Source organism: Lissotriton helveticus, chromosome 12, assembly GCF_964261635.1.
Source record: "Lissotriton helveticus chromosome 12, aLisHel1.1, whole genome shotgun sequence".
NCBI lineage: Eukaryota > Metazoa > Chordata > Amphibia > Caudata > Salamandridae > Lissotriton > Lissotriton helveticus.
The window spans coordinates 272,765,852-272,784,416 of NC_136073.1; the positions used below are offsets into that span (position 1 = coordinate 272,765,852).

Here is an 18,565-nt window from a genome sequence, read left to right on the forward strand (position 1 = left end):
ACCCAACCAAGCCGTCCGAACAGGGACCCGAACCCTGGGCCCACAGAACAAAAAACAGACGCCCCACGGACTGAGCAAACCAGGCTCCGGGAAAAGCAAATGCAGCAGAAGCGAGAGGCCCCAACAGAACCCCAACACAGGCACAGAGCAAGCCAAAAAAAACAGGGAAACCGACCCGCAGCGCAGAGCGGATTCGCGAGAGCAAGACACCCTCGAACGGCCCAAGGAAAGGAAGAGACCGCGGCCCCCAACGGGACAGGGAGTGAAACGGCCGCGCCGAAGCCGAACGAGCAGCCCGCCAACACCGGGCCAGAAAAGCGGCCCCCAAGGCACCACGTCCCCAAGAGAGCCACCGGGAGAAGGCATCGATCCAGACCAGGGAACGGCATCCGCCAAACAGGTAAGCTCAGGAGCCCGGAACATCAACGCGGGACAGCGCAGCCAGCAGAAAAAAAACGGGGGCGTGACCGGGGACTACAGGACGGCCCACCGGACCCCCCGCTCCGCCAAAAAACAGTGTCAGGGAGGAGTGAACAGAGCCCATGAAGGGAACCCCGCACGCCAAACGGGCGCCAGCCGCAGCGTCCAAGGACAGGCGGCACTAGCGGAAAACACTGATAGCCACCGCCCGCCGAAGACCGAAGGGAAGGCGGGCGGCGAGCACGCACACACAAGAGTGGGCGCCAAAATGCCCCCCAGCCAGCACGCAAGCAGCCGAAGGCAGGCGCAGCGCCACGAGGGAAACGCAAAGCCGCCACCCGCCGCAGCGCCATGAAAGGCAGGCGGGTAGAGGCATCCGGGCACGGGGCAAAGGGATATAAAAAGAAGAGGCACGGCAGCGCCGTCCACCATCCCAAACAGTACCCCGGCCACCCCCTTTTCCCCCAGGAAAACCAAGGCCCGCTAGAGCAGAGCCCAACCGGCACAATATAGACACCAGGGGAAAAAGGGGGGGGGGGGGTCCAAGGCCCAAGAGTCCGCTAGAGCAGGACCGCCACCCGAGACCCAGGCACCAGCTAGAGCAGGCACCACTTACCTGAAGACGCATCTGGAGCGAAATGACGCGCAGAACAAAAAAAACAGGCTGATGGTTGGGCCGGCCCGCCACTTATAGAGGTCAGGTGGTATTGGGTCGGCCATCTTGGGAAGGGATGGAAGGCATGGGAGGCTAACTTTTTGCTTTGGAGGGTTCTGGTGTGGAGCTGAAGCTCACTATGTAAGTCATGTGGCGAGGAAGACTAACGAGGAGGTAATGCAGATTCACAGATAAGGAATGGACGGACATTCTGCATCGGGCTCGCACGTCGGCCTGTAGCACCTCTGGGAAGGAGACACTCCTTAAACTAGTGCATTATTGGTACAACACACCCTCCCATATGGCTTGGTGCAAGAAGGGAAGCGATGATAGGTGCTGACTTCATTGCAGTCACTCTGGTACACTCTCCCATCTGCGGTGGCATTGCCCCAATCTGCACCGCTACTAGTCAGAGGTGCTCACAGGCATTGACCGAATGTTCGACACCAAGTTACACCGTTTCTCCAGCTATATTTTATTGGGGATACCTAACGCATTAACATACCCACTACGTTCCTCCAGGGTGAGGGCAGTCCCCCAGCAAAGCAAGTCCTGCTATCTAGAAGAGGAACTGACACCACACCCACACACAGAGAATGTATACACAAACTCTGGGATTTGTTAAGTATAAGCAGTAGTGAATTAAAATACTTATCCAACACCTTTAGGGAACTCTCTTGTCCAATATACCTACAGGTCCGGCACCTTACGGCTGGTACTGGTACGCAGTCTGACCAAACTGTTGTATGGTGGGGGCTGGGACAGAAACTGACACCGCACTACTACGCAAGGGCATGGAATGTTTTGTTTATTGAGTTCATTGATAATCTTTTGTTAATAATACACAACTATTACCTCCCCCCCTACTTCTCCCTTCCTCCCCCTCTGCTTCCCCCTTTTTTCTTTGCCAACCATTGGATGTAGGCGAATGGTTTTGTACACTTCCCCATAAAAACAATAAACAATTGATACAACCCTAAAAGAGACTATAGCATCATAGGGCAAGGAAGGTAAGAAAATGAATTTGGGTTTGAAACAATGCCACATTCAGCTAAAGTATATAACATATCAATGTCACCAATATTCAAGTTGCACACTTCTTTTGTTTGCTTATCAACATTGCCTCTGTCGTTCACCTTACAGCTATCCAATGTTTTCAACTTCAGTTTCCATATAACACTGAACAGATCAATGCAACTTTGAGAATAGCCACATTTAGCTGTGGGGCAGAAAATTAGACCATACAACTATGAATCCTGTGCATCATCACTCAGTTATTTTTTAGATACGTTTATCAGTTTGTTTCAGCCCATCATTCATCTTCCTTGTCTCTGACTCTTTGTTTCTAAGTCCATGGGGGTGTGCTGCCTCAATTTTGTCTTGCCTTCTCTTCTTATTTGGAACCACCTCTTCCTGTTAGACAATATCTGCTGATTTGTTGTTGACCTCTGCTTTTGTTCATGAGGCAGAATTTGTCTAAAACATTGTTTCCCGTCGTAATCTTATCAGATATGCTGATGGTGCTCCCTTCAGATATAACACTATCACCACAGGTTGTGATCCTATTTCTGAGATTTTTTATCTTGTCTAATTTGGTTGCTGTTTTGCTTGTCCGTCTTCTGTACACTGTCATATTTTTTACAACTCGTAGTCCGATCATGGCCCTACGCCAGGTTCTGGGACACTTTCCAGAGATTTTACATTTTCAGGTTAGTTGTCTTGTTTTTTCCATCACTGGGGTGCTATTTGCGACTATTTTGGAATACCTCTACTTCCTTTCCTTTTCGGGCCTCACCGGCTTTGCTCCTTTCCTAATAGTTCTTATGTATCACTGGCACAGGTTTGTGCTCCAACTCTAAAGACGAACTCTAGAAGGTGCATTTATATCTACCAGCCACAGCTATTATCTACAGGTGTGTTCCTAGCATTTAGGTTTCCTTGATCTTACCGAGAGGTCATTCTATAAGACAACCATTAGACACTCATAATAATAGGTTTTAGTTAAACCTAATTGATCTTTTCCTTTCCTCCCCCTCCCCTGATAGCAACATTCATTTATTTTATTCAGTGACCTGACCTCTACTTGAGCAAGGGTTTGCAGTTCTCACTACAGAAAACGGTCTTCTGTGTGGACATTAACCTACCTCCACAGTTTGAATGTGAGTTATCCATTATAAAATACGCAGTGATTACTGGTTAGATGGAAACATCTCCGCTTGTGTTTTGTTTTTGTTTGCCCACTCTCTGTTTTTCTTTACTAGTTGTGTGCATTAGGTCTCATCCCGCAGAGGTGCCGCACCTGAGAGCATCACAGTATATTCCCATCACCCCTTATGGGTCTTCGTACATGGAAGCTATGCCCACAATTGCTGTTCACCTGTGAGAAGGAAGAGGTGCTAAATGGCAACGAAGTCAATGTTTGCTTAACCAAGGTTTTTGAGTGGATCAGGCAAAATCAGCTGCTTTGCAACTCCGACTAGTCAGAAATTATCTTTTTTGGACATACCCCAGGCGATGAGTGGCGTCAATGGTGGCCTAAAAATCTATCTCTTCCTGAGAGACCAGTCTCTACTGCAAAACATTTAGGAGTGAAGTTGGACTCTGACATGACGATGAAGTCCCAGGTTCAATCGGTTGATGGCACCTGCTTTGGCCTTTTAAAAATGATGAGGAATTTTCTCCCTTTGCTTCCTATACCGCATAGGGAAATCGTGGTCCAGGCCCTGATTATATCAAGGTTGGACTATGTAAATGTGTTGTACCTGGGCCTTCCGGACTACTTACGGAACGCCTGCAGGTTGTTCAAAATGCGGCAGATAGGTCCGTGCTTATGGTTGGACCCAGGTCACATATGTCTCCCCACCTTAGATCCTTGCACTGGCTTCCAGTGAGACAAAGAGTCTTTTTTAAATCCCTGGTCCTAACTTTTAAGGCTCTAAATAACATTGGGGCCCCGTATATCAGGAACAAAATTCAGCCCTACAAACCTCTCAGAATGCTGAGATCCTCCTCCCAGCAGCTGACAATTGTGCCTAAGTTTTACTGTTCTTACAAAGGAGGCCGCTCTTTTCAAGTAGTAGCCGCAAAATTATGGAATGGTCTTTCTTTTTCCCTTAGACAGGATTGAGATCTTCTCAGCTTTAGACAATGCTTAAAGACCTGGCTCTTCCAACAGTAGTCGCAGTCCAGTCAGTTACCCCTGGCTGTTTCTTCACTTGCTCTGTTTTGGATTTAAGACAGCGCCGGGACACTCCTTGGAGTAGCCGTGCTCTTAACAAATACCCCTATAACAGAACATAACATAACATAACACATCTATATCTTACTCAAAGGTTGGTCAAGTTATATAGTTTGCGTATCCACTTCGGGCGCTTGTTCTTGCACCACGAGTGTGGATGCTTCTTCATACTCTAGTCACTGAGTGGGCTTGTTTTCACTCTATAGCTTCTTCAATCACATACTTTCCAGCACTTTGTATCTCATCATTGGTGGCAAGTCTGTTCCTCCACTATCTAGACCTACAGGTTGGAGGAGTCACTCTAGGCGGAGAATTTTTCCACTTTACTTTTTTCAACTGCTTTTGTCTCTTACTTTCCTAACTAGGGTCTTGTATCAAAATCGGGTTCTTTACGTTCGGATCTGATACTGACTCAATACATTTGTCTCTGTTTTCTAGACTTGTTTTAAATCTGAACTATGTTTGCAGTAAACTCACAGCCTTGCAAAAAGTCACTGCATGATGAAACACACGTTGGTTATTATTCAGTTCCAAAGGTTAAATATATGAATGCACCGAAGATCACAAAATCCTCGATGTCTGTAATAAAAGTTTTGTTTAACACAAGTCCTTACTGTTTGGGCCGTATGACATCCCCTGACTAATGACTGAGTCCTATGGTTTCCTTCTTTGAAGTTTGCACACATTGAATCTATTGGTCCATTGTGAGCACACACCTCTGGTAGTAGTGTGTGGGGACAGCCAAAAAGCACCGCCCCAAATGTGTTTGACATCATTGTAGTGTACCCACAGAAATGATTTGTTCTAGCGAGGTGTGTTTGCTAAACCACTACTACCTCTCGTCTTTATTGGTTTTAAGGTATCTTCCCTGCCTCGGTTGTTTTATATGGGAATGTGTTGCAGGACCTATGGGTGGCCTAGTTTGGTGTCTGACTTACTCGTAGGCTGGGCTGGAGTACATTTACACATGTTTTCGCACATTTAGGGCTGTAGTAACTTTAAAGGTGTTGTTTTTGAAAAGCGCTTGTCTTACTCTCTTTTATGGGTGTGTTTTTAGTGGCATGTTACTCCGTAACCCTTCTTCAAATTTCCCTAACTCCCTCGCATTTAGTAGCAGTGTTCCCCATTTTCTAACCACTCCCACATTTACTACAAAAATACATACCTTTGTGTGTGGATATCTCTTCCACTTTGTCAGAGATCTCCACATAGAAACAGTGGGAGAGGCTGAGGTCTCCAGGCGTAGGCTTGAGAGTAGCATTTTGTAGTGCAACTTTACATCTTACAAAAGGCAGTTTGTGAAACAGGCTCAACGTAGAGATGAAGCCCCTTTTCTGGAATGGCTGGGCCTGAAGCGTCACATCCAAAATAACTGAACTAGAATCTAAAAAAATCTACCATTGGCTTTATGAATTACAGACACTTTGCATGCTCTCTGACATTGACTTCTATAGATTCTTAAAACTTAAAAGAACCACCACCAAACTTGGCCAGCTGCACCCCTTAGATTTTCGAAATGTACTAGATAAACTGCACAGTGCTGGCTCCCAGCCTCTAAAGCATAAACATTTCTGAATGGCACCAATACTAGCAGCCTGTTCTCCTTACATCAAAAATAAAACAATGACCTAAGGGTAATCGCTATCCTCTTCTATTTATTATTTAACTTTTAAGTAGGGTCCTGCACCTTTAATGGTGCAGGGCATGTATCTGTGACATATAAGTAAAGTGTCACATATGGACTGGAATGTATATTTCAACATCCATCTGCGTCACTGTGAAAGATAGACTTCGGGAGGGGGGAGGGGGGTACGCTGTGGCCTTGAAGGCTGCAGCTTTGAACATTTGTTTTAGCACATGGAGGAACTTAGTTATATACATTACGTTAGTCACCCCTTGGTGTGCACTGTCACCCACAAGGCCATTTGCTCAATGTATAAAAGGGGAACATATTAAATATTAAAATGAAAACTGTATGCTTCTGCACTTATTAGCTTCAAGGCACTATTTTAACTCTATATGCTACCTTTTAATCTTTGGTGAGATCTAATTGTGATGAAAATGAGTTTTCTAAAACTTGGTTCAAAATTCAATCGAGTTCAATGATGCATGTAGATTTTTTGCTAAAAAATAGTGTAAAGGTTTCTCTGTAAAAACGTGTTTTTGCTGCCCGGAAGTCTGGCAGTATTGAGGCAGTTCCTTTGTTTTTCATCTCTCCAGTGAGAGTAAGTGGCACCATAATGAGGCACATGAAAAGGTCTTCCATTTATAGCACAGCATAGGAGAGGAGCAGTCATTGACCACGTATCTTGGGATGGCCCATTTAGGAGTGGAAAGAAACAGATGGTATGACAAAAGGCTGACCTGTGACATGATTATATTAAAAATGGTGCCTAATGTGGGAGAGGACTTTAAGCTGGCATCTATCCCAGACTTCTTGTCTCTGCTCTCAGTTAGGATGGAAACCTGTGTCCTAAACAGTCACAGGTTTTCCAGGGGTGGGCTAATGGCAGAGACATTTGGATCTGTTTCGCTTTTTGAACTGTGATTGGAACCCCCGGTGGAACTGAAAGCATTTGGGTGTGTCTGTACTATTCAAACTGGCTGTCCATAATCAGTTGTTACATTGTCTTCCTAGGTGAATTTAAAGTGACTTTGGACCAGCTCGTCATCAGTATACAGACGTCCTTCATCCTTGTCCCTGCAAACCTGATAATTGTGTACATGTTCCACCTCATCCAAGTACATCTGAAGGACTTCAAGCACCTTCCCACCAAGATTAGTGTCTCCATACGCCCAGAGCCCATGCCTGAAATGCCTGCAATAGAACGACTTCAACAGGTGAGTCTACACGTACCCACCCCCAAAGGCTGGGAGACCACGAGGAGGACGAAAGACTCCATGTAAAGATAAAGAATTGTGAAGGAGGATCAACACCACCCCCGCCCCATAAAAAGTTCAAGGTATTTAATCGTAAAGAGTAAACATTTATAACTTTGAACATTAAGGGGCTGATTTAAGGCCCGATTTCAGCTTTGGTATACGGAGTACAGTAAGTCAAGGTGGCGTAGGATTTGGAGATGACCATCAGTGCAGCGATTATCTCTATATATTAAAAGGAACTGCCATCATGGTGTTTCAGTTCAGTGTACAAAAGGTGCGGACGTCTGTCGTCTGTTTTGATGGGCATTCCTCAAACATTTCAAAAGATTTTGTTTTTTCAGAAACAAACTTGCAAAGGGGGAGCTTGTTTCAGAAAAACAAAAAAATTGCCTTCTGTCTCTCCCCCTCACACACAGAGAGCTTTTTCCCAGGATGTAGGGGCAATTATGTTTTTTTTCATGTCCCTCACCACCATTTTGTTTCCTGGTGGTGATGACAAGAAAAAAAAGACATTATGTCTTGTGAAGAAATGCCACTCAATCGTGTAATAAACTCACAAATCCATCTCAGTCTTGGGTCAAGCCAGGCTTTTTGTTGTTTGTATGCCCATAGCTTAACGCTCGGTAGCTGTAGCTTTGAGCAGTCAGGCTTTAACAAAGGAACAAGTGCAAAGCATTTAGAATTACTAAGACAGAGGAATAAAAAAGAAACTCGACACAAAGGAAATCTGACATCAACACCAATTTATAAAAATAGATCTTATTTTTATGAATTATTACGCACCAAATCAAACAAAATCCACTGGAGGGCTGTGGAGGTATAAATCAAAGACTAAATCAGTTTTTTTCACTCAAATAGCTTTGGCAATTGCCACCAACCATAAACAGTCACTGGATAACTTTTGACAACAGAGAGGCAATTTCCTAAAGTGGCCATATATCCAAACTTTACATTAAATTCTACTTGCGCATCAAGTTGTGTTTAATGCTACGATTCGTTTGATACCTTGAAGTATCAACTTTAGTCCCATGCAGAAGTTAGCACAACTGCGTGGTTAGCGTGTAACCTTGTACTACCCAATAGGTCTTCCAGCCGTTCTGCAGTAAAAACACATTTTCAATTTTTCAATGTGCAACACACTGCTTTAGGGCAGGATAAGCCTGCCTAAGGGGTGACTTCTTTATATTAACAAGCATTTACAGTGCAATAGGTCTCACAGCATTAAAGTTTGAGTTATTGGCATTGTGTATGACAATGCGTTGCCTAAAATATTTAGCAAACTTTGAATTGGTGAGCAGTGAGAGTGTATACAAGAGTATGCTGTTCTTGAAAGCAGTGTGGTAGAGAGTGCATGAATTTGGGTGACCCGAGCAATGTGGATGATGCACCTCACGCTGGCGCAGTTATTATTCACACAGCTCTGATGATGCACCTCAGGCACGGGGCTCACAGCTGTTATTATTCACACAGCTTTTATGATGCACCTCAGGCACAGGGCTGGCGCAGTTATTATTCACACAGCTCTGATGTGGCACCTCAGGCACGGGGCTGATGCAGTTATTATTTACACAGCTCTGATGATGCACCTCAGGCACGGGCTGACGCAGTTATTATTCACACAGCTCTGATGATGCACCTCAGACACGGGGCTGACGGTGTTATTATTCACACAGCTCTGATGTTGCACCTCAGGCACGGGCTGACGCAGTTATTATTTACACAGCTCTGATGATGCACCTCAGGCACGGGCTCACAGCTGTTATTATTCACACAGCTCTGATGATGCACCTTAGGCACGGGGCTGACACAGTTATTCTTCACACAGCTCTGATGATGCACCTCAGGCACGGGCTGACGCAGCTATTATTCCCACAGCTCTGATGATACACCTCAGGCACGGGCTGACGCAGTTATTATTCACACAGCTCTGATTTACAGGCCCTGAGTACATACCTTGCACATTACTAGGGAACTACCAGTAAATCATATATGGTAATCATGGATAACCACTCAAAATCACAATTTACACAGGGAGCACTTGAACTTTGGCACTGACTAGCAGTGGCAAAGTGCCCAGAGCACCTAAACTAGCAAAAACTGTGTCCAGCACACAGGTACAAATAACGGGAGGCAGAGGCAAAAAGTCAGTGGAAACCACATCAAGTTGCCAGGTAGAGACAAAAAGTCAGGGGAAACCCCATTAAGCTTCCAGGTCTATCACCCCTCCTTCGGGTAAAAAGGTGACCTGCCCTGTGTGACGCATACATGTAACAGACTCGGTCCTGTATCTAAGCCAAATTGCGTAGCAAGGTGGAAAAGTAAACGACTTCCCCTACGCCCAGGGGCATAGCTACCAATGGTGAAGCTGGTTCGTTGGCACCTGGACCACGAGCCCTTAGTGGCCCATTGAACCCTGATAATAGCCGTATTCAAAGGAGGGGGGGGGCATTCTCTTGCTTGCGCCGGGGCCCATTACCTCCTTGCTACGCTACTGCTGGGGCCCTGCACGTGTAACCCTTCCTCACACAAGTGACATTTCTGGAAGTGCAGAGCGTCGCTCGAGGCGACTGGTCATCAGGACGACCCATGGCAAGAGGCGGGGGGGGGGGTTGCTCAGATCGGCTGATGGCCGAAGAATGACACGGGTACAACAGGGCCCATCACATGCCTTTCTGACGCCCAGGCGTTTTCCTGTAGGCCCTGCACATGACTGCACCCAGCCCTGCCGGCCTTTTACACATGCCAAGAATAACCATCACTTTGGTATTTTCAGCTCCTGGCCCAGCAGCATCCATGCCCACCTCTTGACGCCACCAGGCGGGCCTGTGGCAACAGGCCCCCGCCTTTTCCCAGGCAGCAATTGTTTTATTGTATTTATTTATTTATTAATTTAATGCGATTTTATATAGCGCGAACTTTACCCGAAGGTGTGAGAGCGCTTTATATAAGAACCAGTTTCAAAACACAAGGATTTAGGATTACGCGCGTTACATAAAAGATACAATCAGAAAAAATTGCAAATGTACAAGTTGTAAAGTCACACAAGGAAGCACGACTGTGATGTTTGTATTGAAAACAAAACGCCAGCCTTAGGGTGACGACAGGACCGCGCGCTGCCACTGCCCGTTTCCTACCCTACATATAAACCAAAGACAAAAATATTCAGCAATATCGGGCTGGGGCCGGCGCCGACCTGGGGTCACCCCAGCAGGAGGTCACTAGCACCATATTAACACTGGACATCTGATGAGCCCTTGGGGCATGAAAATGGCACCTAGGAAGTTAGTGGGGTAGGGGAAAGGTAGGGCTTGGGTACAATGCGGAGGGAGACATTGCAAGAACTGAGTAGTTCTATCGTACACATCACACTAGAGTGCGTCCTGTGTAAAACCCATGGCGAGGACATTTGTGACAACCTACAGTCCCAAAATGGGCAGAACTGGCATATACCCTGACGACCGTCACAAAATGAGACCACGTGTGAAGGACTGGAGAACCTGTCTGTCTCTCCCGAAAATCACAGAGAATGCGGCGGTCATGTCAAGTAGGGCCCCATGCAAAGCCTCTCCCTGCCTTTCCGAGAAAGGTATATCCCACATTCATCTCTACTGCTGGAAATATGTCAGGGCAAAATGTACCTTTGATGCTAAATTCACGGGCAGATGGTGGAGGGCAGGGCTTCCCGCCCCCTCCTCACAAAGTCCCTCTCCCATTAAAGGGGCCGGCACGCCAAGAGCAGAATGAGTGAGGTCGGCATTTCACATCGATAGTCATTCACACACAATACTTATTTATGTATTTTTCATAGAAGCATTCATGCGGATGTATATAGCGCGGGCATCACCCGGAGGTATTAGAGCCCTGTACATCAGTAATCGAAACATAAAATTACAATAGTCATACAGGGCTGCCCAGATTTCGGGTTGCCGTTTTGTGACATTTGTGTATTTGCATGGTGTTTGTGTGTGCCACTCCTACAGCATACCTCTAATTGTAATTACGCACGAATGGTTTTCAGTGTAAGGTTCCAATCTCGAGCAAGCCTATAGTGCTACGAACTGTGCTTGAAGTGTGTATTGTGTCTGTAGCAGTAGAGAATATGCCCAAATGAAACAAGACGTGCGCGCGCACTCCCAAAAACGAAACCTATCGTGGGGCGGGACTTCCGTCTTCTTAAGCCCGCGCCCACGGAGTGCCTGGAGGAGCAGTGGTGACGCGGGACGCGGGGCTCCCATGCCCGAGGGAGAGCCCCACGTAGGCTTCAGATGTCCGGAGTGGTGGTAAGTGGGCCTTACTTGAAGGGGCGGTGGCAGGGGGGTGTCGGTGCGCTCGTGTGTGTATGTGTGCGCGCTTGTGTGTATGTGTGCGACGGTAGGGGGGTGTCTGTATGTGTACGTGCGTGTATGTGCGCTTGTGTGTGTGTCTCTGTGTGCGACGGCGGGGGGAGGGGGGTGTCTCTGTATGTGTGCGTGCGTGTATGTGCGCTCGTGTGTGTCTCTTTGTGTGCGCATGCGTGTGTGTTGGAGCTTTCCAGGAGACAGGAGCTGGACACAGCGAGCGCGTTCTTGTGCGCGTGGCCCGCTCAAATCGCCTTCTGGCAGAGGAGATGCGCGCGGCCAGTTCCTGTCTCCTGGAAAGCTGAGTCCCAAACAATAGGTCTCTGGTGAGACAGCGCTTCGCGCTGTTAAACGCCACGAGACCTAAAAAGGAAGGGCTATTTTAAATGGCAAAGCCGAATTAACAGTTCAAAAACTGCTCTGCCAGCCATGGCAGGCTGGAAGTAATTCTTTGCTTTGTCACTCTTGTGGTGGTATAGTAAATGCAGCAGTCCATGAGGGACGCTTGAACTCACAGGCTCTGAGTACCACTGATATCGTATATTAAGGACTTTTAAGTAAGTCACCTTATGTCAGTCATGGATGACCCAATCAGTCATATATCTTTTATGGGTCAGAGCACTGGGGCCTCGTTAATGCATTCTCATAGTCAAAAATCCAGCAACATCAGTTCACAACTTTGGAGGTGATCATGCAAAAAGAAGCATTCCCTTACACACTTTCTTCCCTAAATGAGGTGAACTATGTAATGTCCTTCTTCCGAAGGCACCCACTCCATTGAGCTTTTGGAGGACTTTTTCTGTCAACTGAGCCAACGGGGCTCCACCTACAGAAAACGTAGGGTCCTTGTCTAGATGCAACTAGCAGACCTAGGGTTTATCAGACAAGATACTCCGTCACGTTTGCTGCAGAGTAACCTGCCCACCAAATTATAAATCAGACCCTATGATTTTCTCTTGTTATGTTAAGTTACTGATTATGACCCAGGTGCATGAAGCTAAAAAACGCTCACAAATAGGCAGATTCTCAGAAACTGCTCCTTTGCGACCGGTATTTTTGCATTTGGGATGCATCATCCCAAATGCAAAAATCGCAAATTGAGAATTTCCTAAATTGCGATTACTTGCATTTAAGGAATCTCAAATTGAGATTCCTTAAATGCAATGCATTCAAGTTTAAAAAAATAGCGATTTCGCTAATAGGGCTTGCAAATTACCATGAAGTACAACTTCATGGTAATTTGCAAAAACTTTGAAAAATGCACTAAAGTGCATTTTTCAAAGTTTCATGTTGCGCACACACATTCCCTAAGGGCATGTGTGTGCGCAACATATGTGCAAAGATCAATTTCAGGGGTGCAACAGGGTGTCCTTTGGACACCCCTGCACCCTTGAAATCGCAATCTCATTTTGCGATTCGCTAATTGTGATTCGCAAATTGAAGATTCTTCCCATTCATTCCTATGGGCCTCTAGGCCCACAGGAATGAATGGGGAGGTATTCCTTAATTGCGACTCGCAATTAAGGAATTTTAAGAAATCGCTATTTTTAAAGTGATTTCTTATTGCATACCATTTTGCTATTTCTTATTAGCGATTCCTTATTTTTCGCTAATAAGGAATCGCAAAATGGATGCTTGATGCATCTGGGGGTATATCTCTTGCCCAGCACTTGCCAATTGCTTGGTCTCCTGGCACTTTTTAAAGACTTTGGTCTGCAGTTGTGATTTTATTCCACTGTGGGATTATTACTGGATTACAGTTGAGATCGGTGAGTTGATTTGGACATTTGGCCGAGATCCTAAAAACATCCCCTTTTGTAAGGGGGTGACACATAGCTGTATCACTGGTAACAAAAGTGTTACTAAAACATTCAGAAACATATTGAACTAGCACTAAATACATGGTGATAACTATGTACCCTTTACCTAGTATATAATACTGAGAAGTAGCAAATGTGTGTAAAGATTTTATGAAGGTAAATACTCTCTTTAATATATTGGCAAGGCTCAGAAAACAATCACATTCCCTGTGGGTAAGGTTAGTTAGTACTACTGTGTGTAAACAAAGTTGGTGGATACATTGGCATTAATAAATCTCTCAACAACTAGCTCATTCTAAGCATGCAGAAGAACAAAAGGAAAACTTTCTGTGGTACACTTGAAATTTTACAGATAATTTTAACCAGCAGCTCTGAGATGAGATCTCTAGGCCAAATTCCAACAAGCAACATAGGTATAGATTGTAAGAGGCTGGTGGGAAATACGACTTTTGGCTAAACCTGCCACCAATCATTCTGATAATTCAGAATTAAGTAAAACACTGCTTTTTAGGGGTTGCTCTGATGAGTTTTAGGTGGGGCTAGGACATCATGTCTACTAGGGGCATGTGATAAATTTTAACCCAAAGAAGAGTGAGTGGAAAAATTAAATGTGCATGCTCCTCAGCTGTATTGCATGTGTCCAGAAAGTATTAGTTTTGCTCTGCAATATAAGGCATTTTCCCAATAGTGTATCCTTTCTTCCCTCTGCATGCCCCCAGGATCTGCAGAAGATGGTGCAGTTCCTCTATTTGTATGTGATTCAAGTGCTGGGTGTGACCCCGGAAGGCGTGGAAAGCTCCGAGAGTATACCCGAGCTCATCAAGACATTGTCCTCCCTAATCCATTGTCATGTCACTAACCATGGTCTATCTGGGGAACAGCTGCAGACAGAACCCTTGCAGTTGAAAGGTAGGTGTTGGCTCAGCATGCTGATATCTGGGTACTAGCATGCCATTGCAATGAGGGTGATCACTGTGTGCATGCCAGTACCACTACATGCAGCAACATCACTGACTGAAACAGTGGAATATGAGTGGGGCCAGGGGAACCTGCAAAAAGGAGGATATTGGAAAATATGAAAGGGAGAACCGTTGAACCAATTAACCAAATCAAGCCAATCACACTTCAGGGGTGGATAAAAGAGAATCAGATCTCCAGCAACAGGGGTACAGAGGAAGTACTGGAAATGGTGACATTGATCCAGGTCGAACCCTGCTAAAAACCCCAAGATGGAATGGAGTCCAATAACCCAGCTAGACAACGCAGTCAGTCCACTGTGTAAGGAAAAGAGACAGGCACAATACTAAAATACAAGCTAAAGGCTCTGTAAAGAGCAGCTAGACAAGGGATAATATCAACATAGATCACCCCGCTAGCCACACAATCACCCACCAGTACAAAGGAAAGGGAGTAAACGTCTTGTGAGGTATAGGGCCCACAGAGACCTCACAAGATGGAATAAATTGCACGGCTGAGTAAGGTAGGTGGAGGTTTAGAAGACACGTACCTCACATGTGATGCACCTTGCAGTCATAACTTACATGGGTATGGATGGGAGTCACAAGACTCCCCTCCTACCCTACACTCATTCCACAGCACACTTAGTGATTAGGTCACGACATCTCCATGGACATCCCCTCAGGAAGAGAGGCACACCCACAGCAAGCAACAAGCTTGCAGCAAAGCGATATGAGGACAAAAGTTATTTTAAACCGCGTTGCACTACATCAGCATAACTGAAAGTAACAAAAAGAGCTATTCTGATCTTGCTGTTGCTTATATTATCTGCCAAACTTACTTGGAACAGTACTTTCCTCCAGCCTGGCGGGATTGTTGGCATCATAACTGCAGCTGGTACAGTGGCACTAAGTCCCAGGGGTGTGAGAAACTCATTCCACTCCAATTATGGCTTTTACTCGACAGTCTGAGGATGTGAGGTCCATTGTTCTTGATTGCATTACGGCCAATGGAACTCCTGCTGATCCACTCCAGCCTAGCAGTCAACCCTACTGTTCAGGTCTTTACACTCACAACATTAAGAATAGACTTGAAGAAATAATAGGCTTGTGTATTTAATTTTTCTGTAGAGTCAATTTAATCTGATTACCAAAGAGAGGAAAGAAAACCTTTGGTTTTGAGGATCATGTGGAGGGCATGTTTAGGTTCCTCTTTCCTGATCAGCAGACTCCAATCTACTCCATGGAGCACAATCACCGGTCCCTTACCTTCGTCCCCCTCCCAGTTATCCAGTATTGGGGATCTTTCATAGATTCACATGCCTGAATCATTCCCCGTTGTTGAGATGGGAATCCCAGGGCAACATAGTAATGCTGCTAGCACCCTCTAGAATGCCCCTAGCAGAGGCAGTTTCCCTCAGGTTTTCACTGCATGTCATGTGTGAAGGCAGACTCCCTGAGTTGTACTCAGTTTTCTTCTACTAACTTATAGAATTAATTCCTGAGTGATTGTCTTCATTATGTCTGATAAAAAAGGCCTTTTCCGCCCCTGCAAGATCTGTGGCAAGAAAAGGGTTTATGTGGACGATCCTCACAAGGACTGCATTTATTGCCCCCATCCAGCCCATGAGGTAAGACAGTCCAAAATCTGTCGCACATTCTCTAAAAAGACTCTGAGAGCTAAAGAGAGCGGCAGCATTTGTGGCTCCAGTCCACTAAGCAACAGAAATCATCTGAAGAGGACAGTGATGTATCATTCAGACCTCACAAGAGAGCTAGATTTCATGACAACGCCTCTGGAGAGGGCAGGAAACACCTCGAACCCTCCCAAGAGAGCTACAGCTCTAAAAAGGAGGAACATCTTAAATAGCGTACATCTTCAGTTTCCTCTACTCCTGTGAGGAAGGAAAAGAAGCATCATAGAGCCTCTACCTGGAGATTCTGTGAGGTACAGAGACAAAAAATCATCATCGACGGCGTCACTGTCGCAACAACCCGTAGATCGTCGACGATGACAAGTACTACTGTGACATTGTCTGCTCAATTGACAGCAGGAACGACAACAACAGTGGCCCTCTCCGGCCCCATACTGCCGACAAGGATCTCACTGACACCATCATCGTAAACGTCTATCCCATCAACATCTATACTGTCGACGAAGCCACCGTTGGTGAAGTCGATGAAGGCAGCGTTGACGACCATGCCGTCGACGACCGTACGGTGAACGGCAACGCGGGCTGCAACAGCACCATTGACGACTGGCATTTCATCATCAGTGGTCATGATACTGTTGACGCCACTGTTGATGATAATAAAGGTGTTGAATACATTTTTACGTCCTGAGATGTCGGCGTTTAGCAACATTTCCTTGTTGCCTCCTTCGCACATTCTTTACCTACATGAGTCGGAAGAAGATGAGGATGAATTATATGGAGTTGCACATAGCCCATCCGAATCACATGTAAAGTGCCAAGATGAGGAAGGGGACTATGAGGAAGAGCAGCAGTACTATTAGCCATATCTGGCGCCGCCTTGCCTTATCAAACATTATGGCTATGCTCCTGAATCTCGCCCTAGAGAGATGGCACATCTGCAACCATCTCTAATTCAAGATCTTCAGGTTATGCTGGCTGACTATAGACAGAGGTTTCCATCCCAAAATGTCCAAATAGAGCCACCACCACTTCAGCCGCAGTCCCTTGGAACACCGGCTTTACCAGTGAGGCCAACAGCACTGCACCCTCCTATACAGGAGCCTGATCTGGACAACTGTTCCTCCTCGGATGAGGAGAGAGAAGAGGGTGAGATCCTCGCACACCTGCAAATAAGATTAAATTCTTCCCACTCCCTCTCCTCCTTCACACCATCCAGCGAATTTGTCTCCAGAGGACATCAGGGGTTTCCCCAATAAAATGGAGAGGGCTTCCACCAGATTCCATCTTCCCATGGCTGTGAAACATACATACTTCTTCCTGTATGAATTCAAGGAGGAGGCTAGAAAATCCAGTTGGATAATCCAGATAATTAACTATATTTGGTAAGAGGGAGTAAAAATAATGAAAACCCCAGCCACAATATCACCAGTGCTCCCTGGCATAGACAAAAAATACCGGCACCAGAAGATTCCCCTTCTTGCCTGATGGGTCACCTGAGGTCAGATTCCGTAATTTCTAAGGCGGCGGAAATTAGATCAAAGAACCCAGCCACCACGATCTCAACTCCCCCAGATAAAGAGGGACGTAGAATAGATAGTATGGGGAAGCGTTTCTCCACCATGACTGCAATTACCATTGAGGCGGCCAACTCTTTGGATATCATCAGCCGTTTTGATTGGCAGATGTAGTCTGACATTGCCTCCTTGCTAGACCTCATCCATGAAGACAAGAAGTAGGAAGCTAGTAAAATCCTTTTGGAGGGAGAGCAAGCAGCTTCTGAGACCATCGACTGTGCTATGAACATAGCCAACACAGGGTTTTGCCAGCTTTCAAGTGTGGCAGTGTTGAGGCGCCAGGGATGGTTGAAAGCCATCACTTTTAGAATTGAAGTCCAGACAAAGATCCTGGACATGGCGTTTGATGGAGATACTTTGTTTGTTAAGCATACTGACGAGGCACTATTGTCCATAAAGACTGACACTGATACAGAAAAATCTTTAGGCACCCTCCAGTACAGAAAAACACCTTTTAGAGGAGCAAAAGGACGCAGCTTCGGTACATACAGGGGCAATTATCAGAGAGCACAACAATACCAAACCTATCTGCGCCAATACAGGCAACTCTATCAACCTGCAACCTACGTCAATCTTTTATGGCTGGGTTCTCTCGACGGGGGCCGCAAAAGAGAACCAGCCCACAGCAGAGATAACGGAAGAAAACAATGATCTAAGCAGGGTACCAGATTCCTCCTCCCTTTCCCCTCCTGTGGGTGCGAAGATCTCCAGTTTCTTTTATCAATGGGAGAATATAACAACTAACCAATGGGTACTGGATCTGATTGCCTTCGGCCATACTCTGGAGTTCCTAGAGAGACCTCCAACTAAACCACCCAAGGGACCCCCTCCCCTTCGTCTTCACTTATTGCACAAGGAGGCAGAAATGATGCTCTCAAAAGGAGCGATCAAGGGAGTTCCAACTCTGGAAAGGGGTTATGGCAATGGTTCCCAAACCTTGCGCCGGTGCGCCGTAATGAGGTGCCAGGGGCGCCGCGGCACGATGTGTGAAATTTAACGCACAGTCATCAGCCGCCTGCCCTGTTGC

General features: G+C 46.0%; 1 protein-coding gene across 4 annotated transcripts in view; it reads left to right on the forward strand.

Annotated features, from left to right (window-relative positions):
* The window catches only part of LOC144798682 (polycystin-1-like protein 3), a 1,031,816-nt gene that overhangs the window by 513,045 nt on the left and 500,206 nt on the right, over positions 1-18,565 (forward strand). For all 4 annotated transcript variants that reach the window (XR_013603613.1, XM_078669668.1, XM_078669669.1 and 1 more), the window contains exons 15-16: positions 6,952-7,154; positions 14,073-14,262. Coding sequence is in view for 3 of the 4 variants with exons in the window: in XM_078669668.1 (XP_078525794.1) it covers positions 6,952-7,154; positions 14,073-14,262 (393 nt within the window). In the remaining variant the exon portion in view is untranslated. The remainder of the gene's footprint in view (positions 1-6,951; positions 7,155-14,072; positions 14,263-18,565) is intronic.